This window comes from Kogia breviceps, chromosome 3 (assembly GCF_026419965.1).
Source record: "Kogia breviceps isolate mKogBre1 chromosome 3, mKogBre1 haplotype 1, whole genome shotgun sequence".
In the NCBI taxonomy this organism is placed as follows: domain Eukaryota; kingdom Metazoa; phylum Chordata; class Mammalia; order Artiodactyla; family Physeteridae; genus Kogia; species Kogia breviceps.
Window position 1 is genome coordinate 5,557,443 of NC_081312.1, and position 10,969 is coordinate 5,568,411.

At 64.0% G+C, this 10,969-nt stretch overlaps 1 protein-coding gene across 3 annotated transcripts in view; it reads left to right on the plus strand.

Annotated features, from left to right (window-relative positions):
• Nucleotides 1-10,401, plus strand: part of CCDC85C (coiled-coil domain containing 85C) — a 79,734-nt gene extending 69,333 nt beyond the window's left edge. For 2 of the 3 annotated variants that reach the window (XM_059058372.2, XM_059058373.2), the window contains 4 exons: nt 1,123-1,227; nt 6,012-6,107; nt 6,952-7,050; nt 7,959-10,401. In XM_059058372.2, the coding sequence (XP_058914355.1) occupies nt 1,123-1,227; nt 6,012-6,107; nt 6,952-7,050; nt 7,959-8,048 (390 nt within the window). In that variant the 3' untranslated portion in view covers nt 8,049-10,401. The remainder of the gene's footprint in view (nt 1-1,122; nt 1,228-6,011; nt 6,108-6,951; nt 7,051-7,958) is intronic. The other variant, XM_067027782.1, reaches the window with a different exon arrangement.
• The last annotated feature ends 568 nt before the right edge of the window (nt 10,402-10,969 follow it).

A 10,969-nucleotide genomic window follows, 5' to 3' on the forward strand; every position in this document is an offset into this window, starting at 1 on the left:
CGGCGGGGGGGGGGAAGCTGGCTGTGTGCGGGGGCCTCGGGCAGAGCCAGGGAGTGCTGAGGAGCAGGAGGAAGGGCCCCCAGGAGTGGCTGCTGCCCCGCCTCGCTCCCCCCAGCCCTGGCCTCTTCCCCTCCAAGGGTTTGTTTGGGCAGCTCGATGGCCTGCTGATTGATGGGATGTTCCGCTGCATTTTATCTGCCCAGAAGTGTTTCCGCAGTTCCTTTGAAGTAGAAGAGGGTGTTGGGGTCAGAAGTGCCACCCCAGGGATGTAGTGATGCAGAGGGTCCGGAGGCCAAGATTTCTGCTCGGCGGGACCAGGGGACCTCCGCTGGATTGAGCGTGACCCCTGGGTCCTCTCTGGGTCCAGCCTCAGCTTCTGGGGAGCTCTGCTTTGCCCCGAGGGGAACCACCTAAGGCCAAATTTGTGCTTGTTCGTTCATTCATTCATCCATTCATTCACTCCTGCTTCCCCCCTCCTTCTAAGCGTGCCCTGGGCATTCATTAGTCATGAGCCCGGCTGCGCTGGTACCTGTGGATACAGAGGGTGAGACCCGGGGCCCACACTCACGAGCTGCTTTCTGATGGCGGAGGCCCACGGGCAGCGTGTCAGAGCGCTGTGCAGGCTCACCCCTTGGGCAGCCCCAGCCCCGTGGAGGCGGGAGGACTTCCCCGAGGACGTGGGCCCCAGGGGCTGCAGAGGCCGTTCCCCAGGCCATTTGGGGACCCGAGTGCAGGATGCTGGAGCAGAGGAACGAGGGGGGCGGGGCGGGGCGAGCCACGCCCACATTCACTCACCTGTTTATTCAGCCATTCAACAGATGTTTATAAAATACACAGCAGGGAGCGCGCGAAACGAGTGGCTCTGACACTTGAACGGGGAGATGGATGTCAACGGCGACTGATGACAGTGGCAGTGAGGACAGATGAAATGGGGGGGTGGGCGGGCGGAGGGAGGGTGCGCGGACCAGGGCCTCCAGGCAGGTGTGCGGAGCAGGGCGGAGGGAACCCATGGAGGAGCCCCGCCTGGACCGGGCAGGGGCGTCTCGTCTAGCGGTCCCAGGACCTGACGGAGCACCCTCGGCCCTCACGTCTAACCCCTCTCCCCGTCTCTCTCGCGCACAGGCAGGCTCCGGAGAGTTCCGGACGCTGCGGAAAGGCTTCTCTCCGTACCACTCGGAGTCCCAGCTCTCCAGCCTGCCGCCCTCCTACCAGGATGCCCTGCAGAATGTAAGTGCCCCTCCCCCAAGGGCCCCACTGTCCCCATGTGGACCGCCCACCTCCGGAAGTGGAGGCGTGAGGCTCAGACCAGCTGGTGACCTGCCCAGGGCACGAGGACGGCCCACGGCTGAGCTGGGACGGGGACCCTCGGCTTCTGCCCGAGCTGCTTCCAGGGCAAGGCTTGGGCTCAGGTCCAGAGTGGCCTTCCTCATTCGTTCGCCCTCCCAGGACGGCGCCTGGGCTCCCGACCCTTGACCCTCCACCCTCGACCCTTAGAACCTTGTAAGGGCCGGGCATGGTGGTGAGAGGTGGAGGCCCGACTTGGGATACCGTCGCCGGCAGCGCAGGCTGGGGCAGAGGCCACGAGGCCCAGCCGCCGTCTCTCCGTGCAACTCGTCCGCCTGTGTCGCTCCTCGGACACAGCAGGGAGTGGCTGCCCTGTGTGCACGTGAGGGCGACTCCCCCAGACTTTATAACGGAGGTGGGGGAGGAGCTCAAGTTCATGACTCTGGGCTTCCATTAGCACCAGGGTGCCTCCTGGGCTCTGAGCTTCCCTGGGTGGGACAGGGAGGGCAGCGTGTGGCCAGCTCCCTGGGATGTGCGTGCCCGGCTCAGGACTGCTCCCTGCAGGTGAATGTGCCCGTTATCCCTCTGTGACTGAGGGCTGTATTCTTGTATTCAGAATACACACTTCTAACAGAAGCAGAAAGTACATTTGTGGCTGCCAGGGGCTGGCAGGAGGCGGGAGGAGGTGATGAAAATGTTCTGTCGGGTGTGACTGCACAAATCTGTGAATGTGCAAAAACTACCTCCCAAGAAGCACGCGTTCGCGTGAGCTCTGTAGATGTTTATTGAGCATCTGCTACGTGCAGGGCCGTGTTGGGCGCTCTCCACACACAGAAGCCCTGCAACAAGGCAGGGACTTGATGAGAAGTCCCCACGGAACAGATGAGAAACCGAGCCGGCCTGAGGTCACTGCAAGGTGGGCCTGGACTCTCCCCCGGGGTCCCAGCTCGGCTGTCGCCCTTCCATCCCGGCCAGCAAGGGCAGCCCCAGGGTTCCTCCCTGGGCCTCTGCGCTGGCAGGAGTGGGCTGATGCTGCCGCTGGCTGCCGGCCGAGAGCTCTGCTGTCTCTCTTCTGAGGCCCTCGCACCTTCTCCAGGAATGTAGCTGCTGGCGCTGTGCAGGCAGCAAAGCCTGCTGATGACGGATCATCCAAATATTTACCCAGGAGCCCCGTGGCTGAATGAGGCTCCGTGATGAAGGGCTCTGAAAAGCCCAGCATTTTTGCCCCCACAGGAGTGGCTCCCCCAGCCCTTCATACCCTCTGCCCTCTGTTCATTCTCGACCGTGGGAATCCTAACAGCTAACGGTACTGGGCACTGAAGCCTTCTTGGGGGGCTGCAAACTGTAAAGCGCTGTGCGGGCCTGGCTGGCTCCCAGCACGTGCAGACGGGAGCGGAGGGAGCTCGCTCCCCCAGGCTGGGCCCCTGAGGCCTGCACAGCGCTGCTCAGTGCTGGCGGAGGGCATGAGTCTTCCGGAAGGCTTCCTGGAGGCGGCTTTAGGAGGGGCTCCCTGCGCCATCTTTGGGCTGCCTGCATATGCCATGGGTTGTCACCCGCTTTGCAGGGAAGGAAGCTGAGGCCCACCGGGGTGGGGTGGGGTGGGGTGGGACGGTTTGCCAGGGTCGCGTGGCTAGTGCGCGCCAGCACCAGGCCAAGCTGGGCTCGGAGCCCAGGGGCCAGCATGCAGCACGAGGCTGCGGGCAGGCTCCGGGGGCAGACGGAGAGGGTGATGGTGTCTTGTGGGAGGGGCGGTCACAAAGGCTGCTGAGGAGGCAGTAGAGGGGCTGGAGCTGAGGTGGAAGCTCAGAGGCCAGGCCTCTTGGGGTGTTTTATAGGGTGCTGAGCCCTCGCTGGGCCCTGGAGGGCCCGTGGGTCCACAGGGAGAGGAGGTTTGTGTGGGGGGACCCCCTGTGCTCTGATGCTGCCGGGGGCCTTGTCTCTTCCACGGTTAGCTGTGGGCACATCTTCTGTAAGGCTACCTGCATGTCCACATGTCGGAGAATCCCGGGGCTGAAGCAGGTGACCCTGTGGGGTGGGGACACCTCCCCCCTGCCCAGCTGGATGTCCCCACCCTCCCTGACCCCATCCCTACCCACTTCTCCCACCCACTGCCTGCAGAGGAGTGAGCAACGGAGGTTGTACCCATCGGCGTCGGAGAGGAGGAGGCTTTTGACAGGTCCCTCGGGAAACTGGTTTCCCTACTTGTTTTTGGTCAGTTGACTATTTTTCAGTGTCCATTTCAGTGGATTTTAGAATCTTCACAGATCAGTGCAGTCATCACAGCAGAACATTTTCATCACCCTGGAAAGAAACCCCGTGCTCCTTAGCAATCCCTCCCCGCAACTCCCCACCCCCAGCCCCTTGGCAACCACTCATCTACGTGCTGCCTCTCCACATTTGCCTTTTCTGGATATTTCATACAAACCAGAATCATAAAATATGCCATTCTTTGTGACTGGCTTCTTTCACTTAGCACCGCATTTCTGAGATTCATCCACATTGTAGCATGTGTCAGACCTTCATTGCTTTTTACTGTCAAATTTTATTGTCCACATAAATTGGGACGAAATTTTACGTCCAGAAGCTGTGTGGGTACCCCACATTTTGTGTTTCGTTCATCGGTTGCTGTGCATTGGTTTGTTTCCTTTTTTTTGCCTATTGTGACTTGTGCTTCTCTGAACACCCCTGCACAGGCACTTGTGTTGATGCCTGTGTTCAGTGCTCTTGGGTGTACACGCATGTCCCCGCTTTTGGCTCCAGCGCTGGAGTTCCACAGACCTGGGGTGGAGGCTCGGCCCCCTGGTTTACTAACTCTGTGGCCTTGGCAAGTCGTGCAGCCTCCCCTTCCTCACCTGTAAAGTGGGAGCATAGAAAGACAGCGTCTGCGCAGAGGGTTGCAATCGGCACTCCGTGGGCTGCTCCGCTCCGAGTGGGCTCTTAGGAAGTCAGGGGGGAGGCATCACCGCGCTTTTCAGGCTGTGGTCCTCCTGCCATGGCAGGCCTGCAGGGGTGAGCTGGGTTTGGGAAATGCTCTAAAGGTCGCAGCAGTCCTGACCGCTGTCCGGGGGTGGCTTCAGTTGCAGGATGCCACGGCTACACTCTCATTAGCACCTGCTGTCCGCTCGGTGGGGTGGCCCAGGAAAGGGTTGGATTGCACGGCCTATCCCGGCCCCTCCTGGCCTTTGCTTCAGAATCGGCCCTCTTACAGTGCGGGGGGTCAGGGAGCCCCAGGCGCAGACAGGACCTGAGGCCAGAGGAGCCCAGGGCCGGGCGCCTTCCTGGGCTGTACTTGTGTGCGGTCGCCCCCTGCTGGCCTTTAGTGGGGAGGGCAGCCTTCTGCCTCAGGGTGCGCAACTGTGTGTGTGACCCGCTCCCCACCTGTCTCCCAGAAGCCGCTTTGGTTCCCCCGCGTGACGCATCCAGCCAGGAACCAGAGACCGGGTAGCCTGGGCCAGAGTTAGGGAAACAGCATCCCAGGACTCTCCATACACCCTGGGACACAGGGACCCTGGCTGTCGTCCAGACAAGGAAACCGAGGTGCAGAGTGGGTCGGGCCTGCCTGGAGAACCCTGCCTAAGCCCAGCTCTCCCGGACATCAAGGCTGTGGGGTCTGGCCTCTGCTTGGAGCCAAGAGCAGGGCGAGCCTGTGAGGCCCCGGGAGCAGGTCCGGGCCACGCGGGCAGGTGGGGAAAAGGCAGAGGGTGGCTGCTGGTGGTGGAAGATTCCAGGCCCCGAGGGTCCCCGCACAGTGTGGCCTGGCTGGGCAGGGTCCCAGGGCGATGGCCTCATCAGCCGAGCTCACTGAGTTGGCCTGGTCTCTGGAGGGGTCATCGGGGGCCACCGATGGAGAAGGAAACCAAGACTCAGAGACAGGAAGGATGCCCGAGGACGCCAGGGTCTCCTCCCCATCACGCACTCCCTGGGGTGTTGTTGGTGTTTAATCTCTGCCTCCCAGCGTCTGCCGGTTCCCCTCAGGTCCCCTCCCCGTGTCTTCTGGCCTCCCGGCTCCTGCCGCCCCGCGGTTCCATCGGTCTCCTCGTGCGTGGGCTCCTTCTGTGCGGCCCTGATCCCTTCTTGACCTTGCTCTGGGGCCGGGGTTCCCGCTGCAGCCCCAGCCAAAAGCCCTGCCTTCTGCCCCATGGACACCGGGCCAGAAGGAGCTGGCCAGCCGGGGAGGAGAAGCTGGGCAGACAGACACTCGGCTTCTGACGCGGGCGGGCAGAGGGCCAGGGAGTGGATCCCTTCCTCTCCCAGCCTGTCTCCCGGCCCCCCAGGCTGATGTGGGTGGTGGGCACGTGGTTGCCAATAAGGGTGTTGGTAGAATGAGGTGGCACTGTTCCTGGGTGGCAAGACAGAACTGGGAGGGTCAGGGCTGGAAGCCCCAGGGATGCCCTGGGGGGCGGAGGCCGGGGAGGGAGAGGGGCCTTAGGAGGCAGGCCGCCTGGGGTTGGAGCCCAGGTCCTCCTTATCTTCCCGGGTGACCGGCAAAACAGACAGCAGACCTTCCCTGTGGGCTGTTCAGAGGAGCCTGCGGGATGCGTGTGGGGCGGCCCGAGGCTGCCCCCCTGCCTCACCCCAGCCTCCTCTCCCCCGTCACCTCCAGCCCTGTTTCCCCCCGCCTGGGCCCTGGCCCGGCAGACGCAGTGCCCTCTCCCGGCTGCTGGCACACCTGTGGCCGCCACCTGGGAGCCAGCCAGGGCGAGCTGAGATGCGCTTCCTTCCCACAGGGCCCGGCCTGCACGGTTCCCGAGCTGTCCCCGCCCCCCTCGGGCGGCTACAGCTCTGCGGGACAGAAACCAGAGGCTGTTGTACACGCCATGAAGGTGAGGCCCAGGCCCTGCCGGCTCCCATTCCCTCGGGGGCCCCCAGATCCCTGCTGCACTTCAGAAGCCTGTGACCTTGGACCCCCCCCGTTTGCCCCCTCTGAGCGGCAGGGCAGGGCAGGGCCTTTGGTCTCTGGGTGGCCATGGCTGCCTGGAGCACCGTGGTGGGGGATTCAGAGGCGCTGGCTAGCGGCCAGGGGAGCTGAGGCCCGGGGGTGGTAGGGGGAGGGCTGGCACTCCCCAGGGTCAGGGATGGGGGTCGAGGCTCAGGTCTCCCAGGCCCCTCTCCTCCTGCGCCCTGCTCAGGGCCTCCGGGTGCGCCCCGGGGTGCATCTCCCACCACGGCATCCCCGTCCCTTCACGTGTATGCGCGCCGCGGACGCGGCGCACGGTGCCCCGGGTGTGAGGCCCGGCACGGCTGCACAGGCATGGCACACTCGCGCCTGTGCGGTGGTGACCGGGACACACCCCTGACGTGCATGAGCCGGGCCGCCCTGAGGCCCAGGTGGGGGCCCGGGGTCGGAGTGAGTCCCCCCGTGTGACAGGGGCCCCCACCCCACCTGTCCTCCCTGCTCCCGCGTGACCTGTCTTCGGCTCTGCCCCCGGTGCTGGCACGGGGCGCTGCTTCCCTCGTGTGGCGTCCTCGGTGTCACTGTACTGCGGGGAGAGGACGCAAAGCGGAGAAGGATGACCGGGCCCTTACGTCTCTCCACGCCCCGTTCCCTGCACACCACCCCTCCGTCCCGGGACCCCACGGCTCCCGTTTGCAGCCGGGGCTCAGGGCGACCTGCCTGAGGCCTGCCCGGTGGCTTCTGCCCCTGACCCTGGGACCTGTCCCCTGCAGGTCCTAGAGGTCCATGAGAACCTGGACCGGCAGCTCCAGGACAGCTGTGAGGAGGACCTGAGTGAGAAGGAGAAGGCCATTGTCCGAGAGATGTGCAACGTGAGCCTCCTGGGGCCCAGCCGGGGGTGACCTGGGGGGCGGTCCCTGTGTGGCCATTACTCCCCGCAGGAGGGGCCGGGGGTGACCTAGGGTGGGCTGGGAGCAGGTGCTGGGGCTTCTGGAGCCCTGGCCTCTCTTTATCCCCTTGACTTCCTCCCCTCTCCCCTCCCCTCCCCTCCCCCTCTCCTCCCCTCCCCCTTTCTTTTTCCTCCCCTCCCCCCCCTCTCCTTTCCCCTCCTTCTTTCCTTCCCCTCTTCCCTCCCCAAGAACAGGGTCCCTGATCTCTAGTCTCGCTCGCCCCATTTATCCTGACCCTTGGCCCCTGGCCCCTGATGTCTGTGTGGCTCCCAGCATGCCGGGGCCCCTGCTGGCTGCCAGCGCGCACAGGTGCTGCTCACGGGGGTGCAGGTGGAACGCTCCATTCTGCGGGACCCTCCACCCTGGAGCTAGCTGCCTTGGCTTTTGGAAGCTGGGCTTCTCTGGGTCTTTGGGGAGGCAGAGCATCATCCCCCGGCCCGCCTGGCCAGTACGCATGGTCTCCTTGGACTCGTGAGGGGGAGCCAGCAGGGAAGGTGGATCACGGGGCTGCACCCGGGCCTCGCTTGGGGCGGGGTGTCCCGACTCCCCCTCCTCTGCCGCCTCCTGGGTCTGTAGGCCCCACTGGATAGCCGCGAGGCCAAGTCTGCCCCCAGATGTGACCTGCTCAGGGTGGGGGGTGTGGTTGCGAAGGGTGGACTTGCAAAGACGTACTCTGAGGGTCTCTGGGCCTCACGCGGCCTCCGTGTCCCCTCCTGGCCCCAAGGCTGTCGGGACGCAGGTGATGCTGAAGAGCGATGGGGCGGTCTGCGCACAGGCCCCTGGGCAGGCTTGGGATGGGCCCTCCACTCACAGCTCACCCCTCCCCGCAGGTGGTCTGGAGAAAACTGGGAGATGCCGCCAGCTCCAAGCCCTCCATCCGGCAGCACCTGTCTGGAAACCAGTTCAAAGGGCCTTTGTAGGGCCGTTCCTCCCTGGACGTGGACTGGCCCTGCCTGGGGTCCCCAGACGTGGGCAGGCCCTCGCGCCGAGCCACCATCTTCTTTTTCTGTGGTGAATTGTACATAGGACGCTGCCCGCTGTGGCCTGGCTACTGGGGGCGCGACTCCATTTCCCACCTCTCACGCACCAGCAAACCGGGAAGGCTACTACTCCCCGCAGCAGAGCGCCTGCACGGCCGCGTTCCTGCTCTGCGGCCCGGGCTCTGGGCTCCACGGGCGAGAGGCTGAGGCTGCTCAAGAGTTGTCCGGCCCAGGCACCGTGCCAGGCTGTGCCCAGCCTTGGTGGAGGGGCACCTCATCAAGCCCTCCACCGCTGGCCGACCCCTGTGCCGGACAGAGGCCGCTGGCAGCTGGACGGATGCACGGGGCACCACTTCTGACCCGCCTGCTGTGGCCTAAACACTGGCTCCATAAGCACTGGGCCCCCAGAGTCGTGGACGAGGAAACTCGCCCGCGGCCCTTCCTCTGGCCCCAGGGCCCAGCCTCCCCGCTGCCGGCTCTGCTTGTTTTTAGAGTTCACGCCCCTACCCCTGGCCACACACTCTGCAGTGTCCCCTCACCCTGTCCTAGGCTGTGCCCTATCCTTTTGGGTCCCTCCTGACCAGGGCCCGAGGCGCCTCCATTTCTGTGCTTCGCATCATGGGCTGCGTGGACTCTCTGGGCTGGGCCTCTCTCTCCGCGTGGGTGGCACCGGGCCGTGGCCGGGCCTCTGCTCAGGAACGTTTGCCCCTGGAGCTTGGCCCCCTCTTGGATCACTGTGGACGGAGTCGCGTGGCCGCAGGTGAAGGAGTTCTGCCCTCCTTGGGAGGAGCCCTGCTTGGCTCTGGTTTTCATTTTCCTGTGTGACCCTCAGCAAGTCACTCAGCCTCTCTGGGCCCCTGGTCGGGAAAGGAGGGCTCAGAGGTTCGAGGCCATCGGCTCTAGTCAGGCTGTGTCGTCACTCACAGCAAGCGAGCCAACGGGGTCCTCCTGCTGGAGAGGCGGCTGGTGGGTGGGCTGGGAGAGGCGGAGGCCCCAGCTGAGTTCCGCTGCCTTGCTGCCTCCTCTCGGTGGACGGTCACCCCCCTTCCTGAGCCTCAGTGTCCTCCCCTGCAGAGTGGGCAGCCTAAGGCCCTCCTTGCAGGGCTCTGGGGATCAAATAAGACCCTTCGGTGTAAAAGGATTGTGTATAAACTGTAAAGCGAGGCATGTAAATTTTAAAGTTTGTGTGCGAAGGCAGTGAGGCCCCGAGGGGGTTAAGTGATCAGTGGCGTATCACAAACAAGATCCCAGAGCGTGGAGGGTGGGGACAGGCCGCTGTTGTAACCAGCCCCCGCGGCCACCCACCGTCTGCAGTTCCTCCCCCATCACTGGACTCCAGCGGTCATTAGAGCTCTGTGCGTGGGGGCTGGCGAGCGAAGAGCCTGAGAGGCTGGCTTGGCATTGGGCAGGCCTCGTCCGAGGCTCAGGCGAGGGACGGGGACCAGGTGAGGGGACGGACGAGGCTGCCCCATCCCTCTCCCCAGCGGGGACTCTGAGCCGTCCCCACCGCCTGTCTGCCATCGGCACCCTTGGGTCGACACTCGGGAAAGGCCCGCGGCCCTCACTGTGCCGAGGAGTGCTGAACGGGTGCCGGTGACGGCATCGGACACGGTCCTCTTGCCTTGGGTGTTATAGGAAGCTATGGGCTCTCTGGAAGGAGCTGGTCCTTAGGTCACGTGGTGAGTTCCCTGTCACTAGGGGTGTGCACTTGGAGCTGGGTGAACATCCTTGGTCATGTTCTGGGTGACTCCTGCCCGGGTGGGCAGTCAGCTGGAGGGCAGAGGCCCCCTCCCGGGTCTTGGAGTCCAAAGAACCACGGAGCAGCTCGAGGGGGTCTGGGTCTCTTGGGTGGGAGCCACATCTGAGAACCCGTGTGTCACGTCTGGGTCAGGCTGGCTTGGCCACCACTGAAAATAAGCAATAAGTCAGGTGTCCTGGTGACTGCAGGTCTCCTGCAAACTGACCCAGGGAAGAACAGCCTCCAAGGGGCCTTTCCCTGCCGGAGGGAGGAGACCCTGCCCCCTGGTGCTGTGGTGGCATCCGAGGAGTGGGTCAGGCGTCCCCCACCACGGAGGCAGCACCAGCCAGTGCCGACGTCTCCTTCCTGCCCCCGTCTGTGTCCCGGGGTCAGCACTGCGGCTTTCGAGGACGGAACCACACTCGTGACGGCATCTCTTTTAACGTAAGCTGTCGAAAAGCCTGCAGCGCCTCTGCGTGCCCCACGCCGGCCTGGGGCCCAGCGGCGGCGGGAGTCCGCGGCTGGGAGGGTCCCGGGGGCCAGCTCAGGGCGAGTCCGCGGCTGGGAGGGTCCCGGGGGCCAGCTCGGGGCGAGTCCCCGCCCTGCCACCAGCAGGGAGTGTGCAGAGGGTGATGCCGGCGACCCTCCCATCTGGAGCCTCAGCTCTGAGAGCTCGTGGCGGGGTGTTGCTGAACCTGCTGTCCTTTCACAAACACTGATTCTAGTGCCCGAAGCCCCGTGTGACACCTTCGCTGTGGCTTCCTTTCCCACTGTGATGGATGTCACCCAGCCTCGTCCCGGGTGGCCAAGCCCATCCTGGAAGCGGAATCCACTGAGCACGTTTTTATCCAAAAGTTATTAGCCACACATCAGTGTTGTTTAAAGAGAAAAAAGTGACCTTTCTTTTTGTTTTTCTTGAAAACTTGAGAGGAAACAATACATACTACTGACTTGTTTTTTAGAAACAAAGGAAATGCGTGACTGCAGAGCGGTAGAGGTGTGTATTTTTCAAAACGTGGGGGACCTGTGCTGCTCTCTGGGAATGGGCGGGCCGCCTGGCCCCCGCCGCCAGGCCGGCAGCTGCACCCTACCTACCTTCTGTCGGATGTGACCGCCCGAGTAC